The following is a 15,349-nucleotide window of genomic DNA, read 5'->3' as shown; positions in this document are numbered from 1 at the left end:
TAGCACTTCAGACATCAGACTTCCTCATCTGAAGGCCAGCTGGCAAAACCTGAAGATGCCAAGCGCCACTCTCAAGAAAAGGAAGACAGATGCTCCCAGTCACATCTAAGCACCTATCAGGTGCAGGCACCACCCCTAAAACAACAGTAAGACATAAGGGACCCATAGAAATGTCTAATGGACTTCCACCTGCTCTCCGGGCCACTGGACCCCAAGTTCCCTTGTGCAGAGATAGCAGGAGCCTGTTGACCCCCTGGGGTACAGAGCCTAGCACTTTTAGTTCCCTGACCAGGAAGCGGATGTTGAACCAAATGAGGGGGACTTTTTCAAGGAAAGGGCAGGATAACTGGGCCGTTCTCATTTCTTCCAAAAATAAGTCCTGCAAAAAAACCAACATGAAATAAACTCTAGAGGAGAGGTTCCCATAGTCATGCAAACCCCAAACACACACACGAAGCAAGCATTCGAATGTGCAAACGCAGATGAGTGCACATATAGGCACTGTGAGCTCACAAATGTCCAATCATGTGTCCGACCCTGCGAAGCAACCACTCGGCTGTACAATACAAACATGTGCAAAATACACAGAAAATGGATGGGAGACGAGACTCACCATGATGTGCACACTATGATATGTGAACACAAACATGTGTGGACACCCATCTCCATATTTATGTACATACCCAAACATAGTTGCATACATGTTACAAGCATCATGAATATAGAAAAAAAGAGAGTAGGATTTATGTTATAAAACTCTAAACAAAAGAGAGCTAGGAACCTTTAAGCAGGCTCTTAGTCTTTCACACCTTTCTTCCACTCCCTAGCCTCTGAAAGCTTCACCGGGTCCTGGAGAGTCTGTCCCAGTCACTGACAATTATCCCCAGTGCCCTCTGGGTTGGCCAGGTGTCTGGCCTGCCCTAGGGTCTCCTGCATACAATCTCTCCTTGAAATGAAGAATTTGGCCAGGCTTTACAGGGTTTGGAAAAGAGAGTTCCATACTTAAGTTTCAGGTCAGGGTGAGGTAGGCCTCTGGCTGTTTGGGGGCTTCCAAACCCCCTGAACGAGATCATTAGACACAGTTTTCCTCACAGTCAGACTCCTCTTTTCAGCACTAGGAGACTCTTACCCAGCGAACCCTTGCGTGCCTCCCATCAGACTAGCTAGCTGCCTAGGGGGATCCCATGCCCAAAGGAAGAGGTGAAGTTCAGGCTGCAGAGACTCGGCCAAAGCTGGGCAGCATTGCAAACAGACTACCACCATTGCAGGCCCCCGTAAGGCCTCTAGCCTTTGGTAGAGAAAAACCTCCAGCCAAACTCTCACCAAGAATGGAAAACAAAAAAACAAAGGAAGAAAGAAAAAAAGATCGGAGGCATAAAGGTATAGTTTGGTGCATGGAAGCACGTTGAACGAGAGGACTCCCTTGGCTGAGCACACACGCACGGCTTAGACACCAGCTGGAGCTGCTGGGGGAAGGGCAGTGTAGGGCTGGACTTTCTGGCATTGGGGTCCCCTAGAATAGATTCAGGGACTAAGCCTATCCTCCAGACCAAGACCAAAGCAAATCTGGACAGCCTGTGCCCTACACTGCCCTAGCATTTGTTGAGTGGTGATAGTTACAGCTGAGGTTCCCAGGACTTTGCACCCACCCTGTACGGCTGAGGTGGTCGTCACACAGTACCTGGATGGGCTCTTTCCCATCCCACAAAGAAGAGGGCACTCAGCAACTCGTGAACACAGTGAACATTTTATTCCAGACTACAGGTTTCTGAACATAATAAAATCTTTGGCTTGTAGCGGCGGTTCAGTCTCGCAGTCTGTGGGGTTGTATTTCTCAAGGAGTCTCCGGAAAAGGAAAGGGACTTAGGGGAAGGATAGACAAGACCAATAGAAGAATTCTGGGTGGGTAGAGGAGGGGCGACACGCAAGGAAACACACTCACACTCACACAAAGAAAAGTCCCAGAGAAACCAGGGCCAGCATTGGGGGTGCAGGAGGTACCCAGAGAAGCAAAAACATTCAAAGGAAAAGAGCAACGAAAACGAAACTGGGCTGGGGGGAGCAGCAAGGTAGGGAGGAGGGATAAAATAATTATAATAATTATAATAATTATAACAATAATAAATGAGATTAATAAAAATGTCCAGCAAATAGAGATCGCTACACATATTTGTTTTCCTTACCTGAAATTAAATATATACACGGTCGTAAGCAGTTTGGCTAGATAGAGCTTTAAGGAATTCGCAGTTTCATTTATACAGTGAGTTAGAGAATAGATCTTTATTTTTCCCCCATAGCACCTGTCCGAGTCTTTCTCCCGTTTCAAAAACCGTTTTGTTCCAATGTGAATGTCCACTCGGAGGATTGCTTTTTCTTGCTCGCTTTCTCTGAACCATTGAGATTGATGCCTCCCTCCTTAGCGATCGTCTCTGCATGGCGGAGTGGGCCCGGTGAAGCGGCAGCCCGGTGGAGCCTGGAGGTGGCACGAGCGCCGATAGACCGCGGGCCCCGGAGCTGGCCACAGCTACTCGCTCTCGTCTTTGTCCTGGACCGTGGTGGTAGAGTGGTTGTACAGTCCCTGGGCCATGAGGTGCAGCGCCAGGCCGTTCTTGATGCCGGTGGCTTTCTTGATCTTGGCACGCTTGTTTTGGAACCAGATCTTGATCTGGGACTCGTTCAGGCTGAGCTCCTGGGCCAGGGTCTGTCGCCGCTGCTCCGTGATGTAGCGGTTTGCCTGGAACTCCGCCTTGAGTCTCTGCAGCTGCTCGGCCGTGAACGCCGTCCGCGGCCGCTTGTCTTCCTTCTCATTCTTTTTCTTCTTTAGCTTCCTGGTGCGTGGACCTGCAGCGGGGAGGACAGGGCCAGGGAGGGGAGGAAGGGGGTCGGGAGCAGAGGGAGGGGGAGAGGGTAGAGTAAGCCTTGAGAACGGCTGTGTGGAGCACACCGCAGGGATCCCGAGCTTCCGGGGTGATTGTGGAGGCCAGCTGCTGGGTCCCGCTATCTCCATCAAAGAGTCCCTCTCTTTACCATTGAGATCTCTAGGCTCCCCTCTGCAGGAAGGACTCAGAAACCAAACAGGAACACTGGCAGGGACTGCAGGGGCCACCCAATTCAAGAAAGCAGAGAACAGACCGCTTCCAGTACTTTCTGGCCCAGAAGGTCAACAACAACAACAACAACAAAATGGGGGTGGAAGAGGAATTAATGATAGAGTGAGCTCTGGGGGTTCCAGGGTAAAACCTAGACTTAGGGTTCCCTGAACCAGAATGTCTTCCTAGCCCTGGAATAAAATACAACAGTAAGGTCAGGCCCTGGGAAGAATGACTGGTCTGCCTTGATTCCCACTTTATTCTTGGGAAGCTAAACACACACACACACACACACACACACACACACACACACACACACACACACACACACACTGGCCTATGCAAAGCTCCTACCTGATTCTCACCATTGACCTCAGGGAGAACAGGGAAGCTGAGATCACCCAGTTCCAGAGAATCAGGGATCCCTTTCTGCCTTCTTGATCTGCAGTGAAGCAGGACACTGCCTGCCCCATCCCTATTAGAGCCACAGCCCCTCGTCTATGAGTTTAGGCCCTGGGACATTCTGTTTGGCCTCTCTGTTGATGTCAGGAAGAAAAGAAGGACCCTCCAGACTCCTCTCCATGGGGGCAGACAGGGCTGGGGAGAGGAGGAAGGTTCTGTTATCTCTCTTCTGAACCTGCTTGCCCCAATTTCAGGGTACAAAAGTCTTGAAATAACACAAACAAATGGGGGAGGCCACGGACAGTGATAACTCTTGCCTTGTTGTCCCCACCCATAAGCAAAACAAGGACCAAGAGATAATGGTGAAAGAGACAATCACAGCGGGGACCTGTGCTATCACCCCAAGATGAATGGCTGTGTAGGAAGGCCACAGGAACACTCTCCAAGAGGATGAGGCCTCTCTCAAATGCTAATGTGGAAGGTTGGTGTGGGGTCCAGTCCCGGAGAGAGAATTAGGTTGCAGGACCTTGGCTGGAGGGTTGAAGCCTGCTTCTTGACATTCTTGCCAGGATGTTGGCATTGAAAGGCTGACCTCAGTGATAGGTATGGGAGCCTGTGGACTCCAGTGATGCCCCTGTCCCGGCTGTTATTACCTAAAACTACCTGAAAGAAGGGTCTTGGCTGGCATGTGCAAACCTAGTCACTGGAAAAACTGAGTAACTGGATCTAGCAGCAGGCAAGCAGCTAGGGTCCCTAGCTGTTTGTGAGGAGGACCCCAGGCCTAACGATGTAGAAATCACGTCCAGGTTGTCACTCCCCCCCATTAACCACCTTTGGAGAAGTATCTGGTCCCTGCTTCTCTGGTCTATAAAAAGGAAAGGAGCAAGGAACAAAGACAAGGCCTGCTCCAGAGCAAGACTTGGGTTTAGATGAGTCATGAGCCAAGCAGGCAGGGATGACCCAGGAAATGTGTGCATCCTCCAAGAGACTCAGCTGCAGGAGGTGCGTCCCGAGCATGTTGTAGTGTTGTTGTTGTGTGCAGAGGCACGGACACTTGTAATAAAATCGTAGCCTCCTGGCCGGCCCGACCCACTCAGCCTGACAGCTCAATCACTCTATCCATCAGGCGAGTCAATCAAAGCAGCTTTTCGGAGGTTCAGGGAGCCCGACGTGTCAATAACGGGGCTCGAGATGGCGGGGGCTGATAGTGCGCATCGATCCGCACCCGGCCCAAAGCAGCAAGGCTACAAGACACCAGCCAGCGGTGGGACGCCTGTGGCTACCTTTTGCCTGGCCCCCTGGCGGGCCCAACGCTGACCCTGGACCCAAGCCCCTGTCGTTCTCCTCGAGGCCTGCACGGCCCTCATAGAAACTCCTGGTCTGTGCAAAGAGCAGCAGGCCTGAGCCCCCTCTTCCAGAGCCCAGCAGCTGACCTTGGGTAGGTGCTACAGCAGCAGAAAAGAAAGCAGAGAATTGACCTAAGATAGACAGATAGCTACTAACGGGCACATTTGCGAAGGAGAGAGTGAAAGAAAGAAATCAAGGCCGAAGAGACAGGGGAGCCCTGCTGCTGGGCACACGCTGGCTGATTCCCTTGCCTAGGGTCCAGCTTTCGAACCTACCCCTGGCCTGCTTGCTTTGCTCTCCTTAGGCCTGCCAGCTCCAGCGAGCAGCGGCTGCTCACCTTCCTAGCCTTACTCTACATTCTACCCACGCGGGTTGACTCCCCATACCCGGGCGGGGCGCAAGGGATGCCGCTTTTCTTTTTTCTGTCTCCCCCATATCTGTCTTTATGAAAATGGACTCTCCACAGCATAATATCCACAGTGTTTGTTTAAAACACGCAGCAAAGAATATTTCTCTGATTCATTTCCCTGGCTACATCCAGCACTGGCAGGACTAAGACGATAGATGCAGATCCAAGCCACTAGGCCTATCTTCCCGCCAGCCCAAAGCGCCCTTTCCCTACTCAATATTTCAATAGTAATTATATATCTTTCTTCGAGATAATAAAATAAAATATAAAAATGACCCCAGGGCTCAGAGTTCGTAAAATCAAAGGACAGAAACTAGAGCCTTCTGTGCGTGCCAAAAGCTGTGACTTCCTTGGTGGCAAAGGCCAGCATGGCAGAATCGAGCACACTTTGGGTTGTGACTGGGACCCGCGGCAAGAGAAGTCAAACATGAAGTTGATAGAGCTTCAAACCTGGCTTGCTCTCCCCAGAGCGGGGGGTTTGGAAATTCTAGGACATGGCCAGGGCCTGAACGCGTGTGTACATCCGGGCCCCTGTACTCACCAGAGGATGGACGGTCCGAGTAGCGTGTGCAGTAGACCCAGGCGGGCCAGACCAGGGGTTGCTGCGAGTCAGTCTTGACTACCGGCCCACCGTTAGCCGAACCCATGAGTAGGATCGCGGGGTTGTGTTCCGGGAACTTGGCGCCCTGCGCCCCAGGACTTCCTGCGCTGCCTCCTCCACTGCCACCGCCACTGTCCGAGGGCTTCGATGCTGCGGCCGCCGCCGCTGCCACTGCCGCCGCAGCCGCTGCCGCGGCAGCAGCCGCCGCAGCAGCCGGGTTCCCGGCTTTGGATGCGCCCGCGCCGACGGCGGTGGCGGGCTGGGAGCCGTCGGGTGGGCCACAGTTCGCATCTGGAGCACACAAGAGCGAGGCAGCGCCCGAAGCTCGTGTGCCCAGAGAGTGGACAGGGTCTCTACCTGCACCAGTCTGGCTTCGGTCACGCTCCACGCGGCTTCCACCTCCTGCTGCGCCTCCTCCGGCTGCAGCCGAAGCCACTAGGAGCTGCGGCAGGGGCTGTTCCTTTTTGCAACCAAAATCGGGCCTTAGAATGTTATCGATGAAAAAGTTGGTGGTGCGGTGCAGCTGGGCCGCGGGCTGCGGCTGGTGAGCAGGCGCCGCGAGATGCTGCGGTGGCGGCGGCGGCGGCGGTGGCGGCGGGGGCGGGGGATGCGGGGGGAGGTGCGGGTGATGGGCCAGGGGCGGCAGGCAGGGTGCCGCAGGAGGCGACGGGGGCGCTGGCTGCGGGGACACCGGCACGCTGTCTCCATCGCTGCCGCTGCTGCCGCTGGCTCCTGGGCTGAGACTCAGGCTGAGGCCGCCCGGGGCCGCCGCCGCCACCACCGCCGCCGCCGCTGCCACCGCGCCGAGGCCCGAGTCGCGCTGACTTTTAGGCTCCGGCTGCTGTTCTTCCATGCTCGGCCGCCCGGCAGCCCTGGCCGCGGCGCCGGCCCCCGCCCCCCGCGCCTCGCTCCCCACCCCACTTTGCCAGCGGGCCCGTGGGGGTGCGCGGAGAGGAAGGAGGCAAGGCGAAGCCTCGGCGAAGGCACAGAGCGGGTACAGAAGGAAAAAAGAAAGCCGAGCGTCTGGCCTGGCTCTCGCCGGCTCTGGTGGAGCAAATCTCGCTCTCTCCCTCTCTCTAATTTGTAGACATCCAGATACAGTGAAGACACTTGGCTATTTTTTTCCTTTTCTTTTTCTTTTTTTCTTTCAGCAACCAAATTTCAGTGATTGGTCTTAATGGGGGAGTAAGCCTCGGCTTAAAAAAAATAAAAGGAGGAAAAAAAGAAAAGAAAAAAAAGGATTTTTTTTAAGCTCCGAGATTTTTTCCTTAAAGGGAAAAAATAGTCTTTAAAGTCTAGCCGTCTTCCTAGGCTGTAAAGAGGGGTTTGACTTCCCCAGTGTCACGCTCAGCTGTGCCCAGAGCGCGAGGCTGGCAGCGCCTTTAATCGCCTTTGCTTTTTTGCAGGGAGAGCGCGTCTCCGCCAGTGCCGGGCTCCGTTTTCCCCCCTGAAATCTCTGACAGCTCGGATCTTTGCACAAACTCTCTCGCTTAAAAAAAAAAAAAAAAATCACCCAGGCACACTTTTTGCCTTCAAACCGGAAGCACGTGAGTCAGGGCCGCACGTGTGTAGGACCAATGGCGAGCCGGGACTCGCGCTGACACTCAGGGCTCGGCCCAATGGGCGCGCGCGGGACTTTGCGGATAAATAATCCGGGGGCGGCGGCCGTGGGTGGAGAGGGGGTGCAGAGGCTCAGGCCCGGTACGTCCGGCCTGCCCTGCCCCCATCTGTGCCCACGCCCCTCCCCCTCCTTCAGATCCGGACTGAAGAGGGCACGAAGAGATCCGAAAAAGCTAGAATTTGGGATGTAGACAGATAAGAGAAGCAAGTCCACAACTTGTTGGAGAAATACAGGATTATGGGTTCGTGCGCGCTGGGGACAGCGACAGGCGGCAGGGATTTGGGATACCATACCCCACCCCACCCCCGTCCGCGCGCCAAAGACATTTAGCTTATATTCTTACATTCTCACATCCTCTCCCTCTCTCCCTTCCTCCCCTCTGTCTCTGTCTCTGTCTGTCTCTGTCTGTCTCTGTCTCTGTCTCTCTGTCTCTGTCTCTCTCCTCTCTGTTCAGTGTGTGTGTGTGTGTGTGTGTGTGTGTGTGTGTGTGTGTGTGTGTGTGTGTGTGTGTAAATGAATGAAACCAAAGAGATCCGGCATGAGTGAAAGACTTAGGTTATGTCTGGCTACTTTCAGAGGTGTAGTTTGTTTCCTACTAATGGCAAACCCAAGAGGCCTGCTACACCTTGCTGGCACTGTTGGTTTATGTCAATGGCTAGCCACACTGTCGCTGAGAGATCCGCAACCATGCCCTTCCCTCTCTGGATCACCAACACCCCAAGCTGCCGAGATGGGGGTCTGTGAAGCCATGTCCAGAGCCCTAGTGCCTGCCTGGCTAAGGGGAATCCGGGTTGTTCTAACCTGGTAGAGTTGTCTCAAAAAAATGAGCCTAAACCAGGCGACATGATGTGCCACCTTTCAAGGCCTGGGTTTGGGTTTCAACTTCAGGGAAACCTCTGTGTTAGATTTCCCTGCAAAGTAAAAATTAAACCAATAAAACTACTGCGCTTCAAATATTTGCCTTGGCTGGCTGAAGACTGGACAACCGGTCGCCCTAATTCTAAACTGAACTCGCTGGTATTGCTGCCCACTCCCGGGCGCCTTGGGGTGGAGCCCTGAGGATTCTCGCCTCCAGTCGCTCCCACGCTGCTATATTCTGGGCATTTCTTCTTTTCCCGAATGGAGTACCTCAAAAGTTTTTCGTTACCAAGGCTAGGGAGGGAAGGGTGGTTCTGGGAGCGGGAGTGATTTCCTGGAGAGCTGTTTTAGAGAGGGTCAGGTACGAATAGATTGTAGAAGCCTTCAGTCCAAGAAAGCCCTCTGCAAAGGAAGTCTTTCCCACCCAATGTTCTGTTGGAGATCCTGGCAGACCCACGCTTCCTTGATCGCCATCCCCAAATGTTATAGTTTCTGACTACCTCTTTGGCACATAAAAGTTACACTCTCTACTCCTAGTTAAAAAAAAAAAAAAAGATTAAAAGTCACAGAGGCTAGATTGGGAAGAACATACAACCAAACCCACCAGTCTAACCGGAGCAATGATGCAAAGTTTGTCCTGGGGACCTGAGGCAGACCGGAATTCGTCTGTTGCTTGTATTCATCTCGGCTCAGCCGAGGATCTCCCGACTTCCCGGGCCGGGTTTCCAAAAAGCACTGCGATGGGGCTTGGTGGCAAGAACCTCTCCAGAGTTGAGTCTCTGGGGCCACAGCGGTCTTTCCAACTTTCTGAAGCCACTTCCCATCCACTGTGCCGTCTCATGGGTTACCTTCTGTTTCTAACCCAAGGGCTCCCCGAAATCTCCAGTTGCCCTCACTCCTTCCCCCCGAAATAGGGGTGGGATTTTTATTTATATTTAAGTTCGCAAAATTGAAATCTTTATCCCGCAAGCGACCGTGGGTACTTAATTAAATTCTAATTAGGACACTATCAATATCCTATTTAGCCGCGTAGCTTTTGTGCACCGCGGTCCCTTTCAGCGCCGTAAATAGGGTCTCGACGCCTTATCTCGCCTGCAGGAGACGCCGTGAGAAGGGCTGCGGAAGATAATTTATAGGTTTTAATTACTCTTCATTCCGCCTGATCAGCTTGGCGTTCATCACAGGCCTGTGAATAAAACCCTGGTCAAAAGCTCTGTCACATAGCGCTGGCAAGACGTTTAATCAAAGTGAGCGGCCCCGCGCGCCGCGCGGCCCGGTCCTGTACGTAATTTCCAGCCAGCTGATAAAGCCAGCTGAATAATGCGGCGGCCCTTTGGAGACACCATTTACAGAAATGACTTTATTGACGGCTTAACGTCGGTAATTCATTTTACCTTTCATGTAGTAGAGCTCGGATTTGTTACAGTAATAGGATGATAAATGCATCCGCGGCCCACGAGCTCCGGCTGGATTAGGCGATGCTCCTCTACAGCGCGCTGGCTTGTTCCCCCCCCCTCCACTCCACCCCCCAGATCCAGCCCCGGACGGATGCTCCTTTAGACCTGTCGCCTGAGCTCCACGACCCCCACCCAGGCTCCACGCCTTCCTCTCCCTCCTAAAACTGAACATAATGTTGGGAACACTGTGTGCCTGTGCTGACGTCCTGGCAAGCCTTGGTGAGAGGTGTGTGCAGGCTGAGTGAGCAAAGATTGGCTGAGACACTTGTGTGAGGGGTCCAGAGAACTCCGAGTCCAGGGCTGGCATGTGGGTGAGAAGCTACAGCGGGGGCAGGGTGAGTGGTGTGTTCAAGTATCCGGGGAAAGGGGCTTGGTGTCTGTGTGCAGGGTGCATGCCAGTGTGACTGCGTTGGAGTCCTGGTGTTTTTCAAGATCCTCTCCTCCCTCTGCCTTTGGTAGTTGAGGAATGTCTTGCCATTTGATAAATGCCCACGCCAGGATAGCAGACAGGTAAGGCAGCAGGAAGCAGGTTTGGGAACTGAGCAGAAATGAAACGCATCTTCTCTCTCCAAACACATCCAGCTCCCGAGTCCTAAGTACAGAAACTAATGGAGATCAGCACATCCTCCCAAGGATGTTTTAAGCAGCGGCCACGGTTACCCCTGCAAGAGGCATCCCAGAAGGACACAGAATGGCTATTACCTCCTTGTTAGACTCACTGTCCCCCTTGCCACCTTTTCATATCTAGCCCAAGTGAACTGGGGGTGGGGGGAACCACAAAGAAGAAAAGGATTTTTGCTTGATTCCAAATGCCAAAAGGTGTGAGAGTGTAAGATAGCCTTCTACCCCCCAAAGCAATCCCCCTGGGCTAGGAAGCATGATACACTGAATAAAGAGAACCCCCAAGCCCTCCAATCCCCCCCCCAGTAGTCCCTGAACATCCTCTATTCCTAGAGGCTCAACTCTGGCAAAGACATCTGGCCAGGCAGAGGGAAAAGTGTATATGTGCTTGAGGGAAAGAAAGGAGGGCTGCCGGGAACTTTTGAGACCAGACAAAGGATGTTTTCTAGTGGTGAAAACGAAGAACGTGTATCTATTTCCTCTCTCCTGGTAAACAGCCACAAATCATTTAAGAGCCTGTGTTTGTGTCTGTTCCCCTGTGTGCCTGAGAGCTATCCACGGAAAAATCCAGTCTACAAAAGCATTGCTGGTGTGTTGGTGTGTAACTCTGTGTAGGACGGGAGATCCTTAAATGACTTGGGCCCAAGTCAGCCCCACCAACGTGTTTGCTGAAATGCATTTGCTGGGAGCTCATCGTGTTCAGGAAGGGAAATCTCCTACCATTTGGGGTTTTCTAAAGAGTTTTCAATTTCGTTTGTGCTGAGACGACCTAAGAGTTCTCTCCAGCTCCCACCTTAAAAATGGAGGTGGGAGAGGTGAGTGCAAATCTAAAAGCCAACCCTCTTGGCTCGGAATGGAGCTCAGTGGCCTGCAGTAAGTGGTGTTGCCTGCACACGGTGGTAATCCCATTTCCAGCGTAGATCAGATGGCCATGGGGCCTCGTGGTGCGGGACATGAATGAGTTGTCCCAGCACAATAGCTTGCAGCCTTCCTACGGGGACTGGGTGACCAGCGGGTTTTGTTGGGAGTGAATGCGAGGAGATTTCTGGTACAAGTGCGGGCATTATCGTGAGCTAGAAGGTCAGACTATACATTGCAGGTCCCCAAAGCCTATAGACCTTGGGAAATGTGAGGCCTCTAGCCGCGTGATTGTACCTGACAGTCTTTTCAATAGACTAATTCAATTAGCGCTCAGGGCTTGGTCTTCATTTGGAAGGCATGACAATATGGGGTGGGTGGGTGCTGGAGGGGGATTTCTTGGTTAAGGATCTTCAGGAATTTTGTTAGGAGCCGAGAGAGTGGCACTGGGAGAGGCGGACAAGGGGTGGGAGAAAGCCAATGAATTGGGTGCAGGCTCTGAGCAACGAGGGATGGCAGTTTTGTTTGCAAGCCTCAGGAAAGTCCTGGGTGCGGAGAAAGGCTTTGGGGTATAATTTCTTTTTTCTTATACCTTTTCTGTGTGTGAACAAGGCACCCCCTCCCAATCTTCTGTTTTCCTAGAAAGCTTAAGAAAAAGCCTGCTGGTAGGGTTGTCACCTTAGACTACCCCAGTATTTGGATGCACCCTCCTCCCCAGTAGTTGCAGCTGGAATGGAGACATTTTATTCTGGAAACACACACACACTCTCTCTCTCTCTCTCTCTCTCTCTCTCTCTCTCTCTCTCTCTCTCTCACACACACACACACACACACACACACACACACACACACACACCATGGCCTTGACTGTGAGAAATGGGGGTGTGGGGTGGGGGTACTGTGATTCCTTAACATTCATTCCAAAGGGTCTCCTGGGGCCCCAAGTTCCAGGAGCAAGACCAAACGCCCGGTCTCACTTGCTCCGTCCCTGGGAAACTGAAGCCAGCCAGCCCATCGCTGCTAGCGGGTTTCCTCTGGAGTTTCAGGCTCTGCTTCCGAGAGCAAGGAGCCGAGATGCAGGCCCTTAGGCTCCCAGGACTGAAAACAGTCTTCATCTCCGCTCCCTTCCAAACGGCTCTGGAGCTCAACTATTCGGTGAGCCTGACCCTAGCCCCTAGGATTTTAGAGCCAGGACCACCTGAAATCAAAGCGACTCCTCACAAGTCTCCAATATATATGTCTCTTTAATCAAACATCCCGTTTGTCTTCTTACCCCGAACCCTTCCCAAACCCTAGCACCCAAACTCCAATTTGGATTCAACTCCTCTCTGTGGCGCGGGGGAAGGGTATTAGAATTCATTTAGTTAGACATCGCATCTTTTGCTTTATTTTGGCCTCCTCCCTCTTTAGTTTTTTTTCCCCTTCCTTAGAAGATATGGGGGCCCTCTGACCTCCTCCAGTCCCCACCTGTCTGAGTAGCTGCTCCGCCTGGATCCGGCTCGGTTCGGTGTCCACACCTACTGGCTTAGAGTGTTTGAAGCAGGAGGAGGGTGCAGGGTGGGAGTGGGCGAGGAGGGGCCAAAGCAGCTTCCGGGTTTGCCGTCGTCCCCCTTATCGGTTTCTGCTTCCCCGGAGGTCTGGACCCAGCTCGAAAGTCCGAGACAAAATAAATAAATAAATAAAATCAACGAGGAAAAAAAAAGGTGGGAGAGAACCCAAAACCGGTGTTCTTTTCCCTTGTCGATGGGGTCTGTCTTCCTCTTTCTTCCTTCAACACACATAGGGACGTGGGCTGTCCCTGGACTCTGGCTCCTCTCCCACCGACCGGTAAGAAGGAGGAAGAAATCGGAGAACCCGCTCCGAACGCCGGGCTCCAGGCCAGAGCCTTCCCATCTTCCTCCCCGCAGGCCCGCGGTGAAATCACAGCCGCTCCTCCCTTAAACCCTTCGGAGCTGCGGCGGCGTGGGGAACCTCTTTCCGGGCAAGGTGCTGGATAAACTGGAATGTCCTTTCCGGATCAGTGCATCAGGGGTTACTGGATGGGAAAGTTGAAAAGTTTTGTTTGGGAGGTGAGAATATCGGGAAAGAAAAGCTTCAAGAACTTGCGGGTGCGATTGAAAGAGGTCTCCTCGGTTTTCTCCCCACGCCCCAACTCCTTCACTTGGGTCAGACTACAGCCGAAGGGGGTCACTGCACTGCGGAGACCTTCCTGGACCACCTTTCTGCTTGGCCTGCTCCAGCAGAACTGGGGGTCTTGGGGGCGTGTGTGTTTGTATGGACCCTCATCATAAAAGACTTAGTTTGAGTGCCCATGAATGAAAGTGTACCTCGAGGAATTGTGCTTCGTTTATGCTTGTGGGCAGTGTCAATGGGTACGTGTCTAGGTACATAGGCTAGAAGTTGGATATTTCTGTGTCTGTGCGAATGGACTGTCTCCGCTTGTACATGTCTGCTCGTTTCTGTGTGCTCTGAGGAGGGTGTCGCAGTTATCTGATCGAGAGCCCTAGAAGCTTACGAAGTCGTAAGGGCCTGGGATCCCTTACCCAAACTAGTTGCTGGAGGCCTAAAGCTCCCCCCACCCCCACCCCCAGTCTTTGAAAATTGCAAAGAAGCTGCTTAAACCCAGATTAAAACAGTCGCCGACTTTTTAAGGTTTTAACCAAGACTCACCTCAGTAACTGTGACCTTGGTTGTGGACAGTGCTGGCTAACGTGTCCCAAGGTTAAGAGCAAAAGAGATCTAGGGGATTTGGGTAGACCCAAAGACCTTGTCCACAGACTCAGAGACAAGAGGGTGTAAGTCACCTCCCCTGGGGAGGCTACCAAGAGTCCTGGTGACAGTCATTGGGTCTAAGTCCCAGGAGAGGGCAGGGAGCCGGAGTCTCCAGTAAAGTCTCTGTGCTCCATTCTTTCCTCAGAGTTTATCACTTTCTCCTGTGTGTGGGGAGAGGAAGCTAGGTCAGTCTCAGTGACGACGTGGCGGAGTGGAGGCAGGGTCTGGTCTTTCCCTATCCATTCTCTAATCCTCTGGAGGTTGTTCCTTCCTTTACAGCGGTACTAGACATTTCCAGGCTTTTATTATAGTAGCTAGTGATTCGGGAGTTGGGGGATGTCAAGGAGAGAAAAGAGATGGGGGTAGAGGAATGGAAAATAGGCCTCAAGCAGTTCCCAGCCCACCCCTCCCTTAGGCACCAAAGATACCCACCCCAAGCCCCAAAACTGTTACGTGAAGAAGTCAAGAGTATGATCTCCCTGGAGCAAAGTGACCAAGCCAAATATTATAGGCGAAGTTAATAATGAAGGGACAGATTAAGTAAGCAATCTCTCTCTAGGACAACGATCTCCACAATTGAAAAGATACCCATTTTTCCTCTCCTCTCCTCCTTCACACAAAAGGGGACCCTAGGAAGTGCGTGGAGTTTGGGGCTAGCAGATGAGGGGGCAGCTACCAGCTTGGGAGGGAGGGAGTGGGTGTCTGTTACCTGAGAGTCGCTGACACCTCCCAAGGGTGACCCTCCCCCATGGTGCACTGAGCCTAGCCTCCCCGGAAAGATGCTCCTCCGCCTCTGTTAAGGTGAATGTGAAAATTCTCCACACTGTACAGCTAGAACCAGCTTCTAAGGTCTAGGCTTTCCCACTGCTCTGTACTCAGTTGGAGAATTCCCTCCCTTTCTCTTCTTTTGGGAGGGCATCCCTTAGGCGAAGGGGTGACTTAGGATTCCCTACCCTTTTGCCTGTGAGGATCGTGCCACCTGTCGACACATTTGGAGAACTGCAGGGGCGCGGCTGTGTTTGAGTCGGGTGGCTTTTGATATTTGAAAGGAGGAAGACAAAGTTGGGGGGGGAGGGGGGAGGGAGGGACGATTTTTTTTTTTTTGTCGGATCCTCTCATCTCAATAGAGGCAAAATTGGAGGGAGAGAGGCCCCTAAAAAATTCTTAAACGGCAATCAGATGCCCTTGATTCACCAGTGCTATGCTGTGTGACCAGTTGTCTCGAGTCCCTCTTTCCCCTTTTTCCAAATGCACGGGAGTGAACTGGATTGATCTGCTTCCAACCCTGACTTTTGAACCAAACACTGGCCTCAA

At 52.6% G+C, this 15,349-nt stretch overlaps 1 protein-coding gene across 1 annotated transcript; it reads right to left on the bottom strand.

Moving 5' to 3' along the window:
- Positions 1 to 1,728: 1,728 nt before the first annotated feature.
- On the bottom strand, positions 1,729 to 6,701 carry En1 (engrailed homeobox 1). The gene is made up of 2 exons (XM_032915089.1): positions 5,789 to 6,701; positions 1,729 to 2,841 (listed from the first exon to the last, which is right to left on the bottom strand). The coding sequence occupies exons 1-2, from the start codon at positions 6,699 to 6,701 to the stop codon at positions 2,525 to 2,527; spliced, it is 1,230 nt and encodes a 409-aa protein (XP_032770980.1). The 3' UTR covers positions 1,729 to 2,524.
- Positions 6,702 to 15,349: the final 8,648 nt, after the last annotated feature.

This window comes from Rattus rattus, chromosome 10 (assembly GCF_011064425.1).
Source record: "Rattus rattus isolate New Zealand chromosome 10, Rrattus_CSIRO_v1, whole genome shotgun sequence".
Classification (NCBI taxonomy): domain Eukaryota; kingdom Metazoa; phylum Chordata; class Mammalia; order Rodentia; family Muridae; genus Rattus; species Rattus rattus.
This window is presented reverse-complemented; position numbering and strand designations above follow the sequence as displayed.